At 42.1% G+C, this 23,048-nt stretch overlaps 2 protein-coding genes across 3 annotated transcripts; both read right to left on the bottom strand.

Moving 5' to 3' along the window:
- Positions 1–10,234: 10,234 nt before the first annotated feature.
- tmem18 (transmembrane protein 18) lies at positions 10,235–11,791 on the bottom strand. Its single transcript, XM_047573068.1, has 5 exons — positions 11,629–11,791; positions 11,325–11,442; positions 10,896–10,950; positions 10,712–10,805; positions 10,235–10,618 (listed from the first exon to the last, which is right to left on the bottom strand). Exons 1-5 carry the CDS (start codon positions 11,719–11,721, stop codon positions 10,520–10,522), a joined length of 459 nt encoding a protein of 152 aa, XP_047429024.1. The 5' UTR covers positions 11,722–11,791; the 3' UTR covers positions 10,235–10,519.
- Positions 11,792–11,986: 195 nt separating this feature from the next.
- On the bottom strand, positions 11,987–15,863 carry LOC124998640 (uncharacterized protein C1orf115-like). 2 transcript variants are annotated; one of them, XM_047573073.1, is made up of 4 exons: positions 15,462–15,863; positions 15,352–15,362; positions 14,565–14,575; positions 13,308–13,480 (listed from the first exon to the last, which is right to left on the bottom strand). In XM_047573073.1, the coding sequence occupies exons 1-4, from the start codon at positions 15,759–15,761 to the stop codon at positions 13,371–13,373; spliced, it is 432 nt and encodes a 143-aa protein (XP_047429029.1). In that variant the 5' UTR covers positions 15,762–15,863; the 3' UTR covers positions 13,308–13,370. The 2 variants fall into 2 exon arrangements, with proteins under 2 accessions (XP_047429028.1, XP_047429029.1); XM_047573072.1 differs by lacking the exons at positions 14,565–14,575; positions 15,352–15,362 and having other exon boundaries at positions 11,987–13,480; positions 15,462–15,855.
- Between the last annotated feature and the right edge of the window lie 7,185 nt (positions 15,864–23,048).

Here is a 23,048-nt window from a genome sequence, read left to right as displayed (position 1 = left end):
AACCCTACAAGTACGGTTGCCCTTGTTTTCAGCATTTATGGATATTCTTTGACCTGGATGACCGAGACCCTTCGCAGACATCACATCTGGGCCAGATGCCAAATTCCTGAGGTGGCTGTCACTGTGGCTGGTGTACATTTCTGTCTTTCATGTAACGCATGGTTTGAAACATTGGACAAGGCCAGAATGTAAAATAAAATAACTATAAAATGATTTAATTCCTTCTACCACACTGTCAACCTCCAACACCACCGCCTTCTCTTTCTATAAGGTCGGATGAGTCATTGCATGAGCAGGAGGCGAGACGGCCATTAAATCGAAACGTGTCCAACACAGTCGAAGCACTCTCTGCACTCCCTTTGGGGAATCTGTTTTTATCACAAAAATGGACAACAAAGCTCTGTTGATAAGATGTTTTGGCGTCGGACAGAAAGGATTGTAAAGCGACGGATCCTCTTCCTGTATGACTGGACTGACTACAGAGGAAAAGGAGGAATCTCGCTGTCGGTGACAAAGTTCTATAATTCATCACAATAATGGGCTATGATTCATGCATTTCAGATAGGAGCCTCAAATTGGCATAAGTGACAGTGGAGACACCGTCCCTGGAGTGTACACGTTGTCCAGACAGACGGATATGTGTGAGAATGGACATTAATAAGCTTATTTCATTCAGCGGATAGATCACTCCTTCAGCGCCTCCTTCTTTTTCATGCGTTCAGACATCTCTCTCCTCCAGGGCTGCAGGACTGAGTGTAAAGGTGACTGTCTTCAATTTTGCTTTGATAAATCCCACACGGTTAATGACCTCAGATATTTTTTGCCTGTTTATGTAAGGCTGTTTGTAAGAATGCACCCATGGATTTATGACATTGTGTTGGGAGTTTAACACAATTGACAGGATCTCTTTGGAAACATATTCAACAAAACTTGCAATCTTCTTGTTTGATAAACTGCGGCCGACTTCGGCGTCTCGCTCCGCAAACATTTTAACTGTGATGTTTCACATTCCTCACATTAAACAATGACCTCTGTTACCAAATGAAAAATGTTTCATTTTTGTGGTCTTCGTATTTCAACATCTCCGTCACCTCGACACCTTCCTTTTTTGGCACGGCCTTCTTTTCCTCCTCATCGCCTCTTTTGTTGTGGTCTGTGCTTTGGTCCATCCGTGGGGCCGAACCCTTTCTCCAGACAGACCTTTGAATAGACTCTTCACAAGACACTCCGGTTGATGAATTTGGTGTAAGGCAGGGAAGGAGTCCATTTTCTCTGTCACTAGTGAAGACAAAACCTTCACTGGAATGAATCCCGTAATGTGGTACTGGTTAGGAAAATTGCAAGCGTGCAGTGAAACGTAGATGGAGAAAGTTCCTGCAAATGAATGAATACTGTTGTTTACTTGGCGCAATGCGGTGTTTTGTTTCACATTACTCAGTGCTCAATTGCTTTATTCTTTCCAGAAATCCTTCCAGGAAGTTATTAGATAATTATGCACACTGACTTTCACATAATTAGTCAAAAGAAGAGTGTCAAAAGAAAAAATCCCCACTCAATGTACAGTACCAGTCAAAAGTTTGGACACACCTTCTCATTCAATGTTTTTTCTTTATTTTTACCACTTTCCACATTGCAGACACATACCGAAAACATCAAATATATGAAGCAAGATATATGGAATTATGAAGCATGGGGTGGGGGGGTGGGGGGGTGGGGTGGAGGGCCTCATCACCAACAACGATGAAGCTAACTACAGAAGGGAGGTGAGCCTACTGGTGCAGTGGTGTAAAGACAACAATCTCAGAAAACCAAAGAGACTATTCAGGAGAGAGAATCTTGAATCTTGAAGCATGGAAGAGAAGGTGTGATGGTGTGGGGGTGCTTTGCTGGTGACGCTGTTGGAGATTTATTCAAAAATGAAGGCACGCTGAACGAGCATGGCTACCACAGCAGCGGCATGCTATCCCATCCAACATTTACTTTTGTACAGGACAATGACCCCAAACACACCACCAGGCTGGGTAAGGGCTGTTCGACCAAGAAGGAAAGCAATGAAGAGCTGCACCAGATGACCTGGCCTCCACAGTCACATGACCTAAACCCAATGGAGGAGATGAACCGCCAAGTGAAGGCACAAGGGCCAACAAGCGCTCAACATCTCTGGGAACTCCTTCAAGACTTTTGGGAAACCATTTCAGGTGACAACCTCATGAAGCTTGAGAGAATGCCAAGGATGTTCAAAGCAGTAATCAAAGCAAAGAGTGGCTATTTTGAAGAATCTAAAATACGAAACACGTGTTGAGTTATTTCACAATTTTTCTGTTCACTACATAATTCCACAAGTTCATTCGTAGTTTTGATGCCTTCAGTGAGACAACATAACGCAAATAGCCATGAAAATAAAGAAAAAACATTAAATGAGAAGGTGTGTCGAAACCTTTGACTTGTAGTGTATATAACCAAAGAGTAGGGCCCACACATCTGCCTGAAACAAAGCAGTATCTGCAGATGCTAATAACTGCTGTAGGGCTCACTGTTTGATCAGTGTTACTGCCTGCATTTACTGTCCTGGTGATCTAAGAATTAGACCTTGTTGGCCACAGAGTTCCTGCTAGAATGCGTAGCTTCCCACAATGCCACAGGATATCTGTAACAGAGAATACCCAGTCATCCGGTGTGGTGTATTCAAAAACGGTTCACGGTGAGTAAGCCGAGGTGAAACCCTGGGGAGTTGTAATGATCTCACCTGAAACATAAATCCAACAGTATCAGTCGATGTGCATGCCTCTTCCAAGCTCACACATCTGTTTTTGAGAAATATTTGTTGCATACAGTGATAACGGAGAATTTCCTGAATTTGGTGAGTCACATTGGAGCTGCTAACTGCATAAACAGACTGACACAGACAGTTCATCCACTTTCTTTTATTTTTTACTGGATTTTTTCCTCTGTGAAAAATGAAAAAGTTTTAATACACTCTCCAGAGCACTAAAAACCCATCAAAGCATCGTTTGGATATCGAACAAACGGATTGCATTATCCTCGCGCGAACGACTCGCCAGTATCAGTGAATCAATGGGACGCCTTGTGTTGCTTCGGCCATCCAAAGCTTCAGCCCCGTCTGTGCATACCCCAAAGCAGAACGACCATCCAGATCGCCTGACAGGCAATCCTCGAAAAGGCTGTAACAGTTTTACACCAGTGGTGCTGGCTAGAGTAAACACAACATAACTTCATGCACATCCCCATTGGAATATACACGGCTCAGCCACAACATTAAAACCACCTGCCTAATATTGTGAAGGTCCCCCTTGTGCCTCCATAACAGTTCCAACTCATCAGGCAGTTTAGGGCCTTAGACTTCTGAGGGGATCCAGTTGTGTCTGGCACCAGGACGTTCAGTATGGACGTTCTGTGTGATGGATTGAGGGCCCTCTGTGAATCGGGCTTGTCACATCAAATCTTGCAGCTACTCAATCAGTTTGGGAGCTGCGTTCAACACCTTGGACTATTTACAGTTGTTTTTTTATTGGTTTTTGTGATAGGATCGTTTCTGAAATTTTGTGAGTGGGAGGGAGAGTTCTTGGTCAGCAACAGTTAAGTGATGGGTAGGCGCCTAAGTGATATCTGCACGGACGCCTGCGCAAAACAGCGCCAACCGTTCATAGCCTATGATCATGGCGGAAGGAAGAATCGATTCTTTAGAGACAGTGCAACGCAGCAGCATTTGTAGAGGTTTGAGTAACTCGCCACTTTCTTCTACCCTACTTGCTCATGTAAGATTTATACTGCTGAGTGAAATCTACGTTGTAGGTATGCTTTAGATCTGTATCCCCAGGCGTAGGCTTGGCCGCGGCCTCAAGTGCACAGGCCCAGAAATTTACCCTTGCGCCGCATAACGAAATGGGATGGGCTCCAGCTCCACCGTGACCCTGCAGAGGACAAGCAGTTACAGAAAATGAATGAACTACTAATACACAACACAGCAGCTCAGAAATTACACTGCCAACGTAAAAAACCGACACACATTAGTATGATGAGGTTCTCCTTGGCTACATTCAGGACTTGTGTGAAAATCTGCTGGTGTGTTGAGTCAGAAATGTAGACAATTCTACAATAGTCTCCCTGTAGATTTATTTTAGAGGTATACAAGCTTCCCAGTATGGCCTCATGTATGTCTGTTGCTGGATAGATGCATTTATGCTTTATGTTAAATATACTGAGCCCACCCAGCGCTACAAGCCCCAAATCTCTGTTGGTCCATGAGACAACCCATGTGTTATTGAGTTATTTGTAAGATTTTGAATTTGTTTGTTTGTTGTGCTGTCCTGGCTCACTCTGCTGCCGTTACATTGTTTATGTCTGAGTTTGCATTTTCATTAGCCGTTCTGAAACAGTGATGAAAGAGGGTTGTTCCGCGTAGACCGTAGTTGCTGATACTGTATCGACTGATTGATGACTCACTGAATGTGAGCTTGAAGGTGAGTCAGTCAGTTCAAGCACTCTGTGGCTTTTAGTCTGTATCCTGGAAACATGTTGCATTTGATGTAATAGAAAAGTCACTGGTATAGGTTGGATTCGTGTAATTTATATGTTTTAAATGCCACATTGATTTTTTTTATTTTTTTATTTTTTTTTAACCATGTGCCATAAATAACCCTGTCTTTCCGTAATAAAATCTCTATTGCACGCTTTGTTCAGACATCAGTGTGCAAGGTATATATAGTAGAATATTTTTATATAATCATGTATATCACACCGACTTATTCAGAAGCACACGCTGAGTGAGTCATCTATCACTTTCTCTGTCTCTTTACTCCTTATTGTATTACAGAGCGTGTCTGGTCGCAGAGTGACTCAACCAGCGGAGAGATGCTGCTGTTACAGGATACCACCACCACCAGGTCATCACACACTGCTCTCACTGCTTAAACACCTAATAAATGCTCATGACACACTTCAGCATATTATACACATCATCATTGTAAAGAATCCATCAGCTGGATGCTCCTTAATTTAATTTCTACATAAGGAAATATGGAAAGCCGCAGCAACACCTCTTCCCCTCATATCAAACTAATGTAAGACCATTAAACAGGCACAATTTGAGCATTTTGAAAATGATATTTTGTTGCTGCAGTTCACTTAACTTTTAAAAGCCAGAGTAAAGCACTTACATACCTTCAAAAAAGAAAGGATATTAGCCTTTATTCGGTCCTTCAATCAAAAACTATAAAAGGCAAATAGAACATTTCTTAAGCAAGAGCTACGTTGTTAGTATGTAGCCACAGTTCTGTAATAGTACACGATGAAGTATTCGTCGTATGACGCAAGTTATCAGTCCTTCATAAGATCAGATGTCTGTATCAGTCTGAATTTTTCTTCTTCTTCTTCTTCTCATTTGGCGACAGCAGCAATTAAATTTGTCTCGAGATGTTTGACAGAACCCAGAGCCTGAAACTTAAGGCGACGGTGGCAAGGAAAAACTTTTAACCGGAAATGGAGAAGAGTTGAACTGTGTATAGGCAGAAAAAAGAAGAAGGTGGAAAAGAGGCAAGCAGAAGGAAGCAGGTATAGTGATGAACCTAGATTAGAGAGGAGGGGTGGTTATTGGCAAGGACTTCATGATACGATATGTATCACGATACTTGAGTCATGATACGATACATTATTGCGATATTATGACATTGGAATATTCTACATTGTTCACAGAGAAATTTTAAGTGCTGCTTAAAATTCTAAGTGCATATATGTACATCAGATGACAGTGATAATAATCATTGGACAAATTGAGTCAAAAAACAATATTAATTCAAATTAACCATTTCCAGTTCCAATGGAGGTGCTGAAGATGTTCACGACAGGCCCAAAACATTTTCTTTTTCTTTCAAAATCGATATTGTATCCAAAGAAAGGGTATCTCGATATATACTGCTATATCGATATTTTTCCTATCCCACCCCTATTACAGAACATACATCCATACATGACACTGAGCATGGCATGATATATGTGAGATCGATAACGGTTATAAAGGATGGACAGCAGTCCAAGTTTTAATTATAGAATAGTATAGTGGACTTTCACTGTGCTCATAAAGTTAATGTTTTATGAATATATGAGTGGACGGAGGCTAAAAACGTTGTCAGTAATGATAGTTGTGTGGTAGATCGTACTAAACCTTTAAGTTATTACATGCCGCTTCTTAATCCTACTAATTTACCAATCTTTGGAGTTAGCCAGCTATGTTGATGAATCAAGTAGTTGCATTATGTTTGAAGTAGAGATTGAGCCATGGCTACAGCTGGCCTGTCATAAACAATGAGGTCACATGACAAACTTTTGATATTCCTTTCCTACAGCGAAATGTGTGAATATTTGACGCGTCCCTGAATCTGTATTTAAGCTCTTGAACCTATATTCAACACTTTTGTGTACAAGTGTTTGGAAGTGCTTTTAATGAGCGTAAACTTTGTAATAGACACTGAGTACATGTCAAACATCTTTACTAGTGGATTACACAGCTGCAGATGTTGGGAAAGAAAATGGGAGCCAACATAAACCGTATGGGAAGACAGAGAAGGTGAAAAACGTTGTTTGAGATCATTTCCTCTCTGTGCTCCAGATATAAACTTGCAACGCCCGTTATGGCCCATACGACATCTGCTGGTTCACATTCCTATAAGGAGTAAAAAAAACGAATTTCACGATTTCCTGCTCGTGACGTGCCGAAAGGCACCGCCGTCAAAAACATCAACAAGAGAGAAACACGGCTCACATCATTGAGTTTGATGCTTTTTAATGGATTCAAACACCAAACCTGATGGTCAGTGACTCCAGATCCGGACCAGATGTCGGTGAGTTTGATCGATGACTGAGTGCATTTGACTGTTGATGTTGATACATCAACAGTCTGATTGATAATGTTGAAACATGCATTATTAACATGATAATAACAGAAGAACACATTCTGTCTAGTCTCTATGATAGTAATATATCATACTCAGACTTTAAACAGAGGAAGTTAATGCTCTTATAGAAGAGTTGTTTAAGAAAGGATTAAGAGGAGTCATCAAGACAAGGAGATGTTTTTATTCCACATGTTCATCTTCCTCACCAGGGCTTGGTTTCAACATTACCCATGATGCAACTTGGCTGGTCAGACATTTTAGCGTGTTAATCTTTAATCAGAGTGACTCTTTATGGGGATAATGAAATATTGCCTGCACAGACGCTTCACGTGACTTCACATATCCAACACCTCTAGACAAACAGATGTGTTAAATCTGTGTCTGAGAGGTCTCATGTGCGTGACTTAATCTTTTTGAGGACTCTACATTTTCCTTCAGTGGAAGCTTACATTCGGAGTCGTCCGTGGGAATATTTTTTCAAGCGGAAACAAGATGGCAACAATAACAACTGTGAGGAAAATAACAAATGGGAAACGTTCATGAGAAGAAATTCAGTCTACCATTTTATCATGCAGACATGAAAGCATATTTAGAGAGCAGAGCAGCACGTTGTTTTGAACGGGTCGGACACCTCTAATATATAGTATGTATAACTCGACATGATTTAACTCTCCCCTATGTAAAATCTTGACCTCACAGAATGCGAGCGAACCCCCCATTCACATGCCAGAGTGTACAGGATCTCTATGGTTAATCTTTGATAAGCATGTCATTTTCTGGGCACGGATCCCCGAATATTTCTATAGTGCAGCTATACGACGTCTTCTGCAACGTTCTGGAAATGGTTAAGAAGGGTTTTACTTTCCCAGCCGGCTGGCTGTTCACTACGCAAATAAATAATCGATTTTTTTTTGTGTGTCGTCCCCCTTTCATCTTTTAAGGAGATTGTTGATTGAGTGGCCGCTTGATATAAGTGGTGCGGCTCCTGCAGGTCATCTTCCTCAAGGTTCGCTTGCTGGTTCTACATGCACCACACGAGATTGTCTCCTCAGACCCTAACAAGTGGTTTTCCTTTCATCTGAAGAGTTTTCACCCACAGGACTGCAGCTGACTGGATGTTGTGCAACGCTCGGCTCTATGAAAGAGATACACGAGCTGGTGAACTTGGCTGCAGCTTTAAAGCCTGGTCAGAAAACTCATCTCTTCTTCTTCAGGTCTTTTGCGCCGACGACGAAGCGGTTACTTTATACTTGATTTTATAATTACTTTTATACTTCGTTTTTCACTCAGACATGAGTGTCTGGAGACTTTAAGCCTGTTGCATTAATTGAGATGTAGCTAAAAAGGCTCTGACACTCTTTGTGGTTTCACAGTCAGCACGTAAAGTGTGTGCGTGCGCTTCAGCACCTGTTCTCAAGGGTCAGGGAGGTCAGAGTGGAGAACGCTTAATATCTAAAGGGGTCATCAAGTTGTCATGCCTCCCACGCACTCACACCGCCGCCTTCAACAGTACAGCACATCCACTCCTCTTCCTCCCCGTGCTCCTAGGTAACTCCCACTGACTGCAGTGTGATCACTCCTGTCATCACTCAATGCACCCCCGACAGACGAACGCAGCCGAGGCATGCCAACATATATCAGGTTAATCTGTGAAAACAAATAAGGAGCGGGATGAGTATAACTAAAACAACAGCACGTCTGAGGTAAGGCATCCTGGAGGAGTCTTGGGTGAGGTTGAGGATAAAGACTTCCCAAGTATCGACAGCTGCCCGTCTCGTGTCATCTAGCCCATGCTGCCTTCTAGTGGTGCAGTCCCAGGCTGTTCAGACGCAACATGTGCAACACTTTTAGTGTACATGACCTGAACGCCTTCTGCTCCTCGGCCCTTAAAGCCCGTTTCACAGTATAATTCAATTAAGTTTTTCTTAGCTTGACTGTTTATTTAAACATTTCAGACAGATGAATAAAGCAGATATACTTTAAAATGTAACTGAATAAGAGTGAGTATATTTCTTATGAATCTCTGCATGCTGTACACTCTAGCCCAGAAGAGCAAAGACATCTAAAAAAAAAAGAAATAAATGAATAAATAAAAAGCAAATACAACCCATGCATGTTTGGTCAAATTAAAGCACAGGGCAGTGGAGAGGTCAAACAGTTGGTTTTAGGCAATATCACTGCAAATCTTTAACAGGTTTTATGGCGGTTTACTGCATATCGCAATTGGCATCTAGACTAAATTACTGTAAACAAATCTAGGAGTCATCTAAAATTGGGGTTATCTACAGACGCACATATCTGAATATCTGACCAGTGCTCCAAAAGTTGGTTGTTGAATTGCATTTTGGGTCATTTAGGCCCCAGGGTTTTACAAGGAGAAGCAGTGCGTGTGTGTGTGAGTGTGTGTGTAAGAAGATGGTATCGGATTCAGCTGCATTGGTTTTTATCCTTTTTTTAAAAAACAAAACAAAAACAAAACACTGTCCATTTAGTCCCCATAGACAATGAGTTGTAATATGCTAATATATTAGAACTAACAGAACAGTATTAACAGTAAAATGTGGGAGCAGAAGACATAGAGAGTAATCCTCCATTGTTGCACGTGCTGCTTCACTGGCCCTTCTTGTCCTTGAGAGAAAAAGAAATGGACTGTGGCTGCTTGAAGTCCCGCAGTCTCACAGAGATCAGGAGAGGAGTGGAGATTTGAAACTTGCAGCAAACCTGCCTCACACAGAGGGATTAGCCTAGTGTTGTCTATGATGTAGAGCAGTGCTTGGCTTCTGTGGACATACATGACAGGTCATAAGGCCTTAATTCCTCCCCCGACCTCCCACAGCTGTGTGAGATCTCAGATAAGTTCAAAGGATCAAAAGCCAATTAGGATGGAATCGCTCTAGTTTCTGTTCCAGGGAGTGAAGTGAGGAAATCATGCTCCTGTGAGATTTACTGAAGGAGAGGGGGGCATGCGAAAGATAATCCAATAATTATATATACACAAATCAGACACAACGTTAAAACCACTAACTAACAGTGACCGTTCTTGTGACGTTCTGCTGGGAAACTTTTGGACTTGGCATTCATGTGTGTGTTACAACGTCCTGTTGCCAGACTCCACAGGACCCCCTCAGAAGGCCCATGTCCATTCTCTGATGAGTCACAAATGTTTTGGGGGCACAATGGAGACCTACAAGTAATTGTAGGTTGTAAGTAAGTTCCCCCTGGGATCAATAAAGTAATTCTGATTCTGATACAAGGTGGTCATAATGTTATGCCTGATCGGTGCACATATAGGTAAATATAAGACACGGCACAACTTTATCGCCTTGATTTAAAAACACTTCATCATTCTTTAGTGAGTTTAACACTTAACATCATTATATACAAAACAGTAAACATCCTTTGGTCCTCATAAATCCCACAGTGTACAGTACGGCGGAAACATCTTGCAACTGATATTATTACCAGCAAGAAGAGACTTTCATTTCTGACATTCACCAACATCAACCAACAACCCCCCTTTTCCCCCCTTTTCCAAAAACTCAGGATTAGCAAGGGAGATATTCTGAATTCCTCCAAATGAAGCCCATTTATGGAGATAAGGAGGAGGCTCAGTCACTCTTCACTCTCTTCTCTCTGCGAGCCTTTCTCTTCAGCTGTAGTGTCTTTAGTTCAGTCATCGTGGAAAAGGTCCTGTACACCCACACCATCTGACAAGGGACAACACAAAGGGACGTGAACGGGTGTTTCCTAAAACATATGTCGAGAGTTCTTATGTTGCTGAGAATAAAAGCAAAACGCACCACGATGATGACTGCGTTGAGGAGAAGAGGGATTGAGAAGACCAACGATATGAACATGCCCCTGGAGTCGAAGTACTGGAATCGAGAAAAGTACCTGTAAAACAAAAAAAAAGAAGCTTTATGACATGTTTTTTTTAAATAGTGCATGAGTGCCAACGTAAATACAGGTGAACAGTGGCCTTACCTCCAGTTCATGGCTGCCAGTTCATTTAGATATTCAGCACTATAAACCAGGGCGACTGTGGAGACATTAAACATAACTGAATGAACACTTCTGTACACGTTCCTGCCTTCATCATCAAAATCATCAGGGCATTTAATTTGAATACAAGCTTTTGTTGAACAAATCCAATCGAAATTCACGCAACTCACTGATCATGTTTGGCTCTGAGATTTATCTGAAATAAATATTGCTATGCGTTGTATTTACAGTGACGTAAACATGTATTCATAGCTAGAAAGTGACAAAAAAACAAACAAAAAAAACAGATTTAGGTCGAAAAGTCCAGGAAGCTATATGGTTTAGGTTACTCCAAACTATTGTGATGATGTATATTTTGTTGTTTTTCACCGGACAATGACAAGAAAACTTCTCATGTTTTTCTACACATACCTATGAGCAGGAAGTGGCAGATTTGAGCTCTGTAGTACCTACAGGTGACCACAGTCAGGAACAAACACACAACATGAAACGCCAACAGCCCGATAAGCCAAGACTCTGACCATTGCACCTGAAAATAATGATACAATTATAATAATAGTAGTTATTAAGAAAGAAAGATTTGTAGGAAGCTGTAAGGAGACGCGCGTATGATACTGGAGCTTATTTTCTCTCCGCTCAGATTAAAAAGACGTACTAGCATTGATAGCTAACAGCCTGTTAGCCTCTCGCATCGGGGAGATAAAATGCAACTTACAGACATAAGAAACGTCCATATCGAAGTTATTCTTAAATTGCTGAATCCATCGATAGGGATCGAGCTGATATTTTCTGCTTTCTGATCCGTCATCTTCACTTTTTTTACACTGTAGCTTAGCCGAGTACCATGTAAACACAAATGCGGAAGTGTTTAGAGTCGCGGCCAAATGACGTCAGAGAGGCTTCCAATCGGGACCAGGTAGAATACAAATGGGGAAAAAAACAAACAGAAAGATGCAACTCAAACTCAACTCAAAAACAGTTTTGTCTGTTGTTTCCACTTTATTGTATTTATTAATGATTTCATACAGTTTGATTCACAAAAAATTTAAACTTAAAAATAAAAGGCAAATTTGTGTATTTTGGGACACACTCAGTTTTATTATAAAATTGAAAATCTTTACAAGTGATCCAACGATCCAACGTACACATACAGAAACGCTGACATGTTTGGCACTATTTTTTCAAAAGTTATTTAACAGAGAAACCTCCACTGTAACTTATGGCTAAACCTATCACTTCCAAGTATAAGTGTTCATTAGAGGATAAATGACTCCCCTCTTTACTTGTCTCCTCCACTCCTTCACTGATAATAACTTCCTTAAGTCTTTCCCATAAGATATGTCAGCCCTGACATACTTCATCTGCAGCTACAATTAATCTCTAGGCACCACATGCCCACACCACCCTCCCTAAAAAAAAAAATACAAATATTCATGGGTATGAAAAATATGCGATTTAGAGTAAAGGAGTACATTTAATATATAAAATGGTCAGTGCAAAGAGTTATGTATGTTTTTTTAGTTTTGAATACATCTTCATATAGTATGCACAGTACGGTTTGAGAACAGACTAGAGATGATCCATGCAGTTCAGCTCACGGTCCGCTTCTGTCTGATTGAAAGTCAGAGATAAATGCAGCAGCCGATGTGATCGGAGCAGAGTAGCCGAGGGCAAAGTTGCACAGGCCAAGCATTAAACTCTTACATGTGGTCTGCTGCGTCTTGCCAGCATTCTCCACTCTGGACCAATTTAACTACAAACTGAGATAAATTAGATACACACACAGAGAAAATGATATCATGATATTTACAACTGTTTACAGAGGATTTATAATGTGAAGTCGATTAGTATTGTGTCCGATTTTACTCGATAAACATCATCTGTAAATACTTTGAATAATTACTTCTAAAAATGATTAATTAGCCTCGTCTTGTGTTATTTTCCCCCAATGATGGAAGTGATCGATACTATATTTAAAGAAAATTATATTTCATTTATTAACTGGTTAAAAATATATAACAAGTTGTGAGTGGTAATTTAAATGTTTACAGTGTTACATTTAACTAATTATGTTTTATTTGTACATTTATTTTGAAGTCTGCTCCCTCCCATATGTATTGTCTGTCTGTCTGTTCACTTTAACGCCAGCCCTGAAAACTTCTTCAAAAAGCGAGAAAAAAAGTCAACTGAACACGACACAGAAGCACAAGTGCAAATAATAAAATCACCATAACATAAGCTTTTCCCATTTTACAAATGAACATCAGCGCATGAATCAGCGTGTGTGAGTTTTTACAGCGTATCAAAATGTTATATCAAATACACAAACATTACAAAACATTAACAGTCTTTGGCCATGGTACATACAGTATATACAGTACAGTTTTAAAAAAAAAAAAACAGTCCACAGATGATCCACGCAGCTCCGCTCAGGGCCGGTTTCTGCCTTGGTGAAAGTCAGGGACAAATGCGGCTGCCACTGTGATTGGAGTAGAGTAGCCCAGGGCAAAGTTGTATAGGCCAAGGATTAAACACTTCCATGTGGTGCGCAGTGCCTTGCCAACATTCTGAAAGACAACGCGATCAATCAGGACATGCTTTGACAATCCATGTTTTAAGAAATCTGCTCGGGCCACGCCGAGGGAAACCCAGAAGACGAGAAACAAACGTGAGGGTTGAGCCACAGACGGCGATCCTTTCCCCACACACTCATGTCGTAATCATTTTAATTCCCATGCTTTTCACTTGATAACAACATTTTAACCAAAATAAGCTGATTTCAAGGCTGCGTATTCGGTGCTTTAGGACAATAGCACAGCAGGAGGAGAGAGGCCCATTCTCCTCTTGCCTAAAATAATAACAAGTCTCATGAACTCTATTGTCCTCAGTACTCTGCACAGGAAAAGGACGGGCTGGCTGTGGCGGATGCAGGAAGTCGGACGCTTCGCGAAAATAAAACAACCCTCCGCCTACTACCAGCTGAGCTATGAAATTGTATGGTACGTCCACATCCAGTTTGAAGTCAGTAGCCTCGCGAACAAAAAAACAAAAAAAAGGGGGGGCCATGTCTCTTAGGATTTGTTTACTTGGTGTTTCCAAGTTGCTTCCAGATTTATGGAGGTCACACCTGACTGATAAGAGCCTTCAAGGTTTAGTATTAGCAGGAGTGCCTGGCTGCTGATTGTAATCATGTTTGCCCAGGTCATATTTTCCTGTAAATCCACCACTTAATCAGTAGATGTGCTGTAGGAGGGATTTGCATCATCACCTCCCACAATTGGCTAAAGGTAAACATAAGTGTGAACAACACGTCCTGACCCGTTACTTCATGATACTTTTTCTATCTACTATCTTTTTCTGTCAATAAACTAGTTCAGCGGTGGAACAACTCTACTTTGGATCAATTTCACAACAAATAGAAATGAATTAGAACATCAACAATTACAAATCGTTATATATCACGATATCATGATATATTGAATATATATATCGTGATATGTAATGATTTATAGAGTACAGGTGATTTATATTGTGATCAGATCATTGGTAAATAGTGACTCATAATTAATTAGCCTTGTTTTGTGTTTTTTCTCAGTAATGAAATTGATTGAAACCATATTTACAAATATAAATATATATATTTTAACTTACCCGGATCGTAACTACAAAAGAAGAGTAAAAAAAAAGAGCAAAAGACAAAAGTTTGATTAGTGTGAGGTTACATTTTATAGTGTTAAACACAACAGAGGAAACCCCTGATTTACCTTTCTTGTTTTTGTTTTATTTTTAAGCCTACTTCCTCCATCTGCATGCGCACGTGTATGTATTCAGCAAATAGCCCCATAATTGCCTGATTTATAGCACGTATTTCCAGACAACAACACAAACTGATACGACTCAGTGAATCAGTAACTCCTTGGTATCAACAAAAAGTTCTGAGTCAGTATAATGACCCTAATGATGTTGTTTTGCCACACTGCACGAGACATTTCGTTATCAATCGCAGGTGAGCTTGGATCATAAAGCAGTGAAGTAAACACACCACAGAGAGAGAGGAGGATAGTGAAGCAGCCCAGTGACAAACATGCACACTGGGAATAAAGGGTGACAGAGGGGAGACCAGGTTCAGACTGTCAAAGGAAGTGGAAGACACATTTGAAGATCCCGATTTCAAGTTGTTTGTCAGGAATTCTCTGCCATGCACGTTGTACCAGGCATAACGCTGATGTGACCTGTGGCTACAATGCGGCTGCACCCATGTTAAATTTGATAAAAGTCCACCATACATGTTTAACCTGAGGCCCAAACCACTGTAGTGATGTGCAACCTGATCAGAAGAGATTCACCCAGATTGAGAGTGTGCAGTCCCCCGATTATAAGGTATTAAATCAAAGTGGTGGAATTTAATTTATGCTTGACTGAAAACATTTGAACTTACCCAAACAGATACTACAAAGAAAAGACAAAGATGTAATGAGAAGGATGACCTTTGTTAGAAACTGCTTATTTAATGTGCAGAAATAAGCAAGAAAGAGAGAAAGAACAAACCTTCTTCACTTTTTTGTAGCTTTCTTTCTTCCTCCTCTTCTTCTCCTCTTTTGCCTTGACTTTGTCCTCATCATCGACCAGGGGCTCATACCTCTCCGCCAGGAACGCAAAGTGTATTTCTCTGGGGCACTTATCACCTCGCCCGCTGCCATCCCCGCTGACAGCCTCCTCCAGCCTCTCCGGGTGATCCGCGCGGTCCACATGCCGCTGATACTCTGCAGGGTGCACGCCGGGAGCCTCACCTGATGCTGATGAGGGACTCCTGCCGAAAAGTCTCACTGGAAGGGATTTGGGCTTCATGTCGTCCGCTCGCTGCAGCTCTCAGGCGTGTAATGAGAGGCACCGGTTTCCTCAGGAGGGAGGTCAGGTATGTTGTCAGGGAGCGTTATGTGCATGAGTGGAAGTGCATTCCACCGGTCCGCCTTGTGTGGGGGATTTGGCACAGAGCCCTTAAAGGTGCAAGTCCTTCCTCCTCACAAGGCCACAGGTTCAGATAGGTAAGTGCACAGAGGAGGGAGGGGGGATGCTTATGGCAGACGGCAAACTTAATCTATACTTGATGCCCACATTTCCTCTTCACAGCTTAGTGTGGTACATACAGTTTGTGACATGCTAGATTCAGTGTCAGATTTCTCATGCACTTTTCTTCATTTATGTGAGCTAAACTACTGTGAAGTCTTCATAATGGACAGTAGATCTGATGATCCTGGAAAATGCCTGAGGTTTTCGTTATTGACTGCAGGGAATACCACTCAGGTCCTGAATGTTTTTATCGCCCAGAGTCTCCAACCTTCTTATCAGCTCCAGCACCACTCCTTGTCCGGGACTCTACAGCAGGAGCCTTCAACAGTTTTCAGGTCAAGGACTTCAAAACTGATGAGAGATTAAATAGGGACCCCCTACCTACAATATTATTATACTATATTAAACTCAGCCTAGTGCTATTTATTAATATACATCATTATCATCATTATGCATTCAATGTTAAGCTATTCAAATAATACACAGGTTTAAATATTCGTATGCAACAGTAGGGTGGCCAACTGCTTTAAACCTAAACATACCTGACACAAACACAGTAGCGTGTCGTGGGATTTCACCTGATGACTGAACAGGATCTCGGCCAATTGTGGGGAACCTGACAGCGTGTAATATGCAGCCTCGTGATTGGCTCAGCAGCGATAGGGGCGAAGCCTACTGTGTACAGCAGGCTTAGATTGACAGGTCTTGGTTAGTGTGGCACTCTGTGTGAAACTGCTTCGTGTTAATGTGTATTTAAAGCAATTTAAATTAAAACAAATTAAAAAAATATATATACAAAAATGTCTGATCAACCAAAGACCCCACTGCAGTACCTCCATGGATCCCCAAGGGGCTGCGGACCCCCTGTTGAAGACCCATGCTCTACAGTATTTATTGGCCTGTGTGCCATATAAATCAAGCCTATAGCTCTAAAACCTCAGAATTCCCAGAAACACCGGAGAAATTTGGCGCTTGACCACCTGGTAGTACTGCTAGTGTGTTTGTTATGTCTCGCCAGAATTTATTTTAATTTACTCCAAGCTGACAAAAGAAACTTGGCATACACTCATTCTAGAACATTTATTGAAAATGTTGCGCAGTCCAATTGCAACTGGGGTAGTTTCCCCTCCCTCCTAGTGGGTTACCTCTGTCTGACTTCTCATTGACCTCCCGAAAGCTTCTATCCTTGGTCAAGTCCTGATTTCCTGTGCTACCGTTGGAATTGCTACTGTTTATTTGACGTAGCCGCGGGAACAAAGGAAGTAGGAAACTGACAAAAGGTTTGAGCCCTCTGTTTGGTGGTCTGGTCAGCAGGACAATCAGAAGGCCAACAAGTCAGAAAGAAAGAGATAATTCATTATAGGACAAAAGGGTCAGTTGGTATGTTTGACGCACTTACTCGCCATGATAGGTGTTAGCTGTGATCCAGTCAATCTAGCTGCAGCGATCTCTGCACATGACCACAAGTGACCCTAATTTGTTAGTCAAAGCTATGATTTACTCGTCTCGCTGTCTCTTGTTCCTTAATTTACTCTCGCTATAATCCACTGTAGATTTATATCTATATCTGATTTTGTAGCTACTTGCTTCACTGTCCTCGTCTGCTGCAACAAGACTTTTTTTTTATAACCGACATGGAGACCGGGTACGGCTGGACATATTTCATCAGCTGTAGAGGTGCTGGCTGCTGCTGTTGTTGTTTATTTTTATATGCTGCAGATTAGAAGAATTACAGCCTGCTAATGTTTTATTTGGTTTTACTTCCTTTATTAGTTTAGGCTTGGCTTTGTAGGCCTCTTAATTTGCAAAGCTATAAATGACTTTAATAAAAAGAAACATCAGGTTTCCTGTTGATGTCCAGATGAGCCGAGGCTTAACATTGCACATTTATGAACTTTCTAAAACTTCAGCGAGAGTCAAACATGATATTTGGAACGGGTGGTCCCTGGGGCCGGGGGCTCCTCATATGGACCTGATTTCTCTGGCTTCCATATGTGAAGCTCTGACAAAAAAAAAAAGAAAAAAAAAAAAAAAATCTGGCTGTGATAGCGCACGGCGATTTTAGAGAATGCCTCATTTCTTCTTCAACGGGAACCGCGCAGCCAAGAACACAGTTCTCCCGTGCTGGCCTCTTTCCACTGGCTCCCAGTGGAGCGGAGGATTGATTCATTTAAGATTGATTTAAAAACTTTAGTGTTCGCCTACAAACCACTGAGCGGACCAGCTGCAACTTGCACTCACTTGCCAGTTTGTAAGGTACACTAGTGAAAAAGAATGCGTCCTAATTTGAGAGTCCCGCACTAAATCTGAACTTCATGGTGGTTATTGTATTCAACATTTGTTTCAAATAACCGAGAGGGCTGTTGATCTGACTGTGTTTTCATTTTGGAGGCTGTGGTTTGTAGTGCTATTGAACAGTATCGTGCTGTACCCACATGTGTTTCTGTGATTTTGACAACTCTGTTTTTGTCACTGGGCTCGGCCAAATACCAGAGACACTGTTGTGTCTAATACAGTGCAGTTTAACAGCACCACAGACTGCATGGTATAGTTCTGTTGCCACCTTTCTGACACTGTTTTAGTATATATTTAACATTATTACGGCTGTAGCTTCTACCTGAACCTACTCGGTCCAGGAAAACCTGGAGCAAACTGGCACCACCTGACACATTGTGTACCTGCCTCCTGACCTTACAGAGGGGTTAGGACTGAAGATCCTGAGTAAAAGTCGTTTCAGTTATCCTGAACTGACGGATCTTGCATGTTGCTTGTGTGTGTAACAGTGGAGGAAAAGTGCCTTATTGCAAATCCGTAAGGAGGAAGATAGGGCAAAGTCCCCATCATTACTCCACCATTACTAAGACCACTACTTGTATATTGTAATTTTTGGTTTGTTGCTACTGTTTAGACAGGGCTGACCACAAGTTTTGAAATGGTTATCTTTAAAGTGAGAAGGCTCAATAGAGTATATATATATATATATATATATATATATATATATATATATATATATATATATATATTTATATATATATAATATATTATAAATATAAATAAAACAAAAAGAGTTGTAGGACGAACAAATCCATTAATAAAAACCGTGGAGGCCAATTAGAGTAAGAACAAAAATGCATTGGACTGACAATTCTTGCTTATTTAGCCCCTCGTGTTCTGCTGAGAGCAGAGCTACAAAAAGCAAGTGTTAAGTATGGAAGAAGTGAAACAGCTGAATTCCGATGGCATTAACACGGTGCAGAGTTTTGCTTTGTGTTTTCGTGTTTCACAATCCTGTGCAGATGACAGCCCGATCCCCGGCCCCCCTCCCTCACAGCCATCAGCGCGCCGCCACCCCACTCCCAAAAAGGTGGAGTAGCCTCCAGCAATCAGGAAAATAATGCTCCACAGACACAGACACGAAATTGATATTCAGATCTGACAGGACTTGACAAAACTATAACACTAAACGTGGAAAGCAGAACTAGATAACATGCAGATTTGGCAGGAACAGCAAACAGACCCCAGCATTTCAGACGCCTCCTGTTGAACTGATGAGTAGAGTCATGATTGTTCCTTTTCCTCCGCTAAGACTTTTTACAGTGAAGGAGGAGGTTTCTGCTGCTACCGCTGTGGAGGGACATATACTGCAGACTGGCCATCAAGGTCACCTGACTGCAGAGCTAAAATACAAAGAGGCTGCCGTGGGCGCGGTGGCTGGCAGGGATGAGGAGTTTGAAGAGGTGGCGTGGAAGCTTCCATTGTCGAGGCCACGATGGCGGAGCATCGGCATGACTGACGCTGTATGTGCAAAACATAATTCACATATTCATAATATGAGACCTAACAGAGGACAGTTTTCAAAACCACAATTCCCATTCCAACATATACATATGGACTATATAGAATTAAATAAAAGTGAAGGAAAGAAATATTGCTTGGTAATAACAGATTATAACCAACAGAGATTTATTAATCAGACAAGATATATGAACAATTAGCTCCAACTTCTCTCATGACATGGAATAATAGAATGGCTTTGGACATGTTGCTTGCTGTGGGACTACAGAACCTGACAACAAACAGGCAACGACAAAATTCACAAACGTCAATCTGACGACATAATTTATCATATCAATAGCGCCACCAAATGGCAGTGTTCAAGATCTCACTATATCAAATACTCAAAATCAAAATGTGACAACAATAAATATACAATGCACGGCTCATGGTGTGAACGATGCACACCCAATACACAGCAATCAATACACAAAGTCACCACATACGCTATACCACAGCCACTTCAGCTCCACAGATGTTGCATTCCCCGCACATACCCACACACATATCGGCAGCTACACATTTTACAATATGCGAACAACAACATTATTGATTCCATTTAAATTGAAGAAAATTACTTTCAAAATGCGCCTTCTTGAGGAGCTCCGAGTTAACCAAGATATCTGCTTAAACCTCTCCTACTTTATTTTTTTCTCTCTTAAGAAATGATGAAATCCTCTGGTCGATGTTGTCCCAAACCTTTTATCTTCAAGTGGTAAAGTCCTAAATTGCACACTAGCCAGATAGTCAACTCCATCCACCATGTGATGCATGAATGAAACGTGAATTAGCTACAGGTATGTTATGATGCTACGTTAGCCGAGCTACCGAGACCTGTGTAGTCCCCACCCCTGCTTCACACCAGTCAATGAGAAGTACTCGGGAGCCTTGAACTTCAGGCCCCACTTCCCAAACTGAAGTCTGCGCTCTACATGTGCATGCATACACAGCAGTTCACCCATCCTCAACACTTCAGGCCAGGGCCATCTTGGTTGTGCCGCCACCGAAACAGAGATGCCGCATCAGGCACAGTGAACTATTCACACATACACTGCACTACAAAAAGTGTCTACAGAGGAAATTGCGTTCATCAAATGTGGGCATTATATTGGGGATGAAGTTTATAACCTATTAACTTATGCGCAACAACATTTTTGACACAGTAAAACTTATAAAAGCTGATAAACCCCATCTGCACAGCAGCGCCCTCCGGTGGGGCCAGGACCTAATGCAGAGATGCCTCTGCTCTCATCCCTAACAATACAGCGCCCGACGGATCCATTAGGAAGGCGCTCGAAGACCTTAGAGCACTCTCCAACGAGATGGCTGAACACTCAGAGACTGATGATGACTGGTTTACCTCCACTTTTGGATGTCAGTCTGTGGCCTACATAGGTCAAGTAACGGCCTGGTAGACTGGTAGAAGGATCTCAGCTTCCTCAGGAAATAGTCTGCTGCAGCCCTTCTTGTACACAGCTGTACTGTTGGTCCTCCAGTTCAGTCCGTTGTCGATGGTCACTCCAAGGTATTTATACTCCTCCACCACCTCCACATCCCTACCAAGGATGCTGAGTGGCTGAGGGTCTGTTCCCTTTCCATTGAAGTCAATCACCATCTCTTTGGTCGTCCCGTTCACCGCTTACACACCCCAGAACTGCAGAGTCATCAAAAAATTTCTGGATGTGACATGAATCTGACTCTAAAAATCATTGGAACAGGAACGGTGCAAGAACAGTCCCCTAGCCACCACTTCAGACAGGACACTTCCCAGAAGCACAAGCTGTGGCCTGCCTGTCAGGTAGTCAGTGATCCAGGAGACAGTGGATGCACCACCACCCAACGACCGCAGCATTCCACCCAGCAACAAAGGCTGGATGGTGTTGAAGGCGCTGGAGAAATCAAAGAAAGTGATCCTCGCTGAGCCTCCACCACCATCTAGGTGTGAGTGAGCTGCAGCAGATAGATGACAGCATCAGCCACCGCTAGACTCTAGCTGGTAGGCAAACTGTAGGGGGCCTAAAGACGATCTCACCTGCGGCCTTAGGCAGGCCAGCACCAACCTTATGTTGGAGGTGCGGGATCGTTGGATGCAGTGGGGGTGTGTGGGTGGGTACCATCAGCCCCGTTTAAGTTTACTTGCGTAGTGTTGACGCATGCTGAGTCACACAGCGTACAGCTGACTGGGACGGAACTGGGACAGAAGTGGAAGCATACAGTGAGCCTGTGAGGCATAATAGAGAACAACAGAGAGCTGTTTTCCGAAGTGATGAAACTGTAGCAAAGGAGGAAGCAGGTGATGGGGAGGACGGGTGTGAGAAAGAGAGATGTGATGCTTCTGTTTCTTCCTAGGGCGCTGTCCCCAGGGACTGGAGGACCAGAGTGGCACTGGACCGTCCACCAACGATGGGAAAGTTATTTCTAAACCACGACTCCTCCCCACCTGTAGCCAACCAGTCATATTCATCTTCGGTGAAACTAATACAATGCTGTGAAACTTTGGAAAATCATCCTTTTCTGGGAGGTTAACTGAACAGCTAGAAATCGTTTTAGTTTTCCTTCAGGAAGAATTAACGAACCCACTGACACGGCCATGAAGGAGGATTTAGTGCGCATAAAATGCATTTGCCACTGTCCCCAGTGAACTGACGAGCGTTTGTCTCTGATGTCCCACAAACACACATCCCACTGTCACGAGGCCGACTGCGCCTCTTAAAACTCATCCTTCCTCTTGTGACTTAGTTTGAGAGCCACGTTTGCTGCGTGCTTCACATTTGTAATGTCTTCCCCTTCTTGAGTTTGTGTGTTTACTTTTTTTATTATCTGGCAACTCTTCAATCCTGACATTGTCATTGTTAGAGATTCTGTTAATAGACTTTTTAATCGGAGTATAGCTGCTTTAGTGTTTATGAATTGAACAACACATGCATTAGAGGAGCAAGAATGATAGGACCCCCAAAACAGGAGTGGTTTTACAGGTGACATTCTTTCCCTTCTCATCTTTTCTGATGAGAACCTATCTTTCTACAACATGACCTCGAGCGGCTCATTGGTGTGAATGTCTCTGAACAAACGATCAGAAACAGACTTCATGATGGTGGCCTCAGGGCCCCACGTCCTCTAGTGCACTGACATCCGTGGTCTCTTTGAAGTCAGCCCTTCAGTAGGTTGATAATTTCCATCAAACGAGCCCGCATCTTTTCGTTCCTAACCGATTACTCAGCCCATATCAGT

Source organism: Mugil cephalus, chromosome 21, assembly GCF_022458985.1.
Source record: "Mugil cephalus isolate CIBA_MC_2020 chromosome 21, CIBA_Mcephalus_1.1, whole genome shotgun sequence".
In the NCBI taxonomy this organism is placed as follows: Eukaryota; Metazoa; Chordata; class Actinopteri; order Mugiliformes; family Mugilidae; genus Mugil; species Mugil cephalus.
The sequence above is the reverse complement of the archived record's forward strand: the minus strand, read 5'-3'. Positions and strand labels throughout refer to the sequence as shown.

Bases quoted from the DNA above. Each gene is read 5' to 3' on its own strand.
- tmem18 (XM_047573068.1), bottom strand. From the start codon at position 11,721: ATGACGGATCAGAAAGCAGAAAATATCAGCTCGATCCCTATCGATGGA. The intron at 11,443-11,628 runs GTAAGTTGCATT...CATTATTTTCAG, and splicing joins TATGGACGTTTCTTATGTCT to GTGCAATGGTCAGAGTCTTG. The intron at 10,951-11,324 runs GTATGTGTAGAA...ATGTCTCCACAG, and splicing joins CTGCCACTTCCTGCTCATAG to TCGCCCTGGTTTATAGTGCT.
- LOC124998640 (XM_047573072.1), bottom strand. From the start codon at position 15,761: ATGAAGCCCAAATCCCTTCCAGTGAGACTTTTCGGCAGGAGTCCCTCA. The intron at 13,481-15,461 runs GTTTGTTCTTTC...GTTGTCTTTCAG, and splicing joins GCTACAAAAAAGTGAAGAAG to AATGTTGGCAAGGCACTGCG.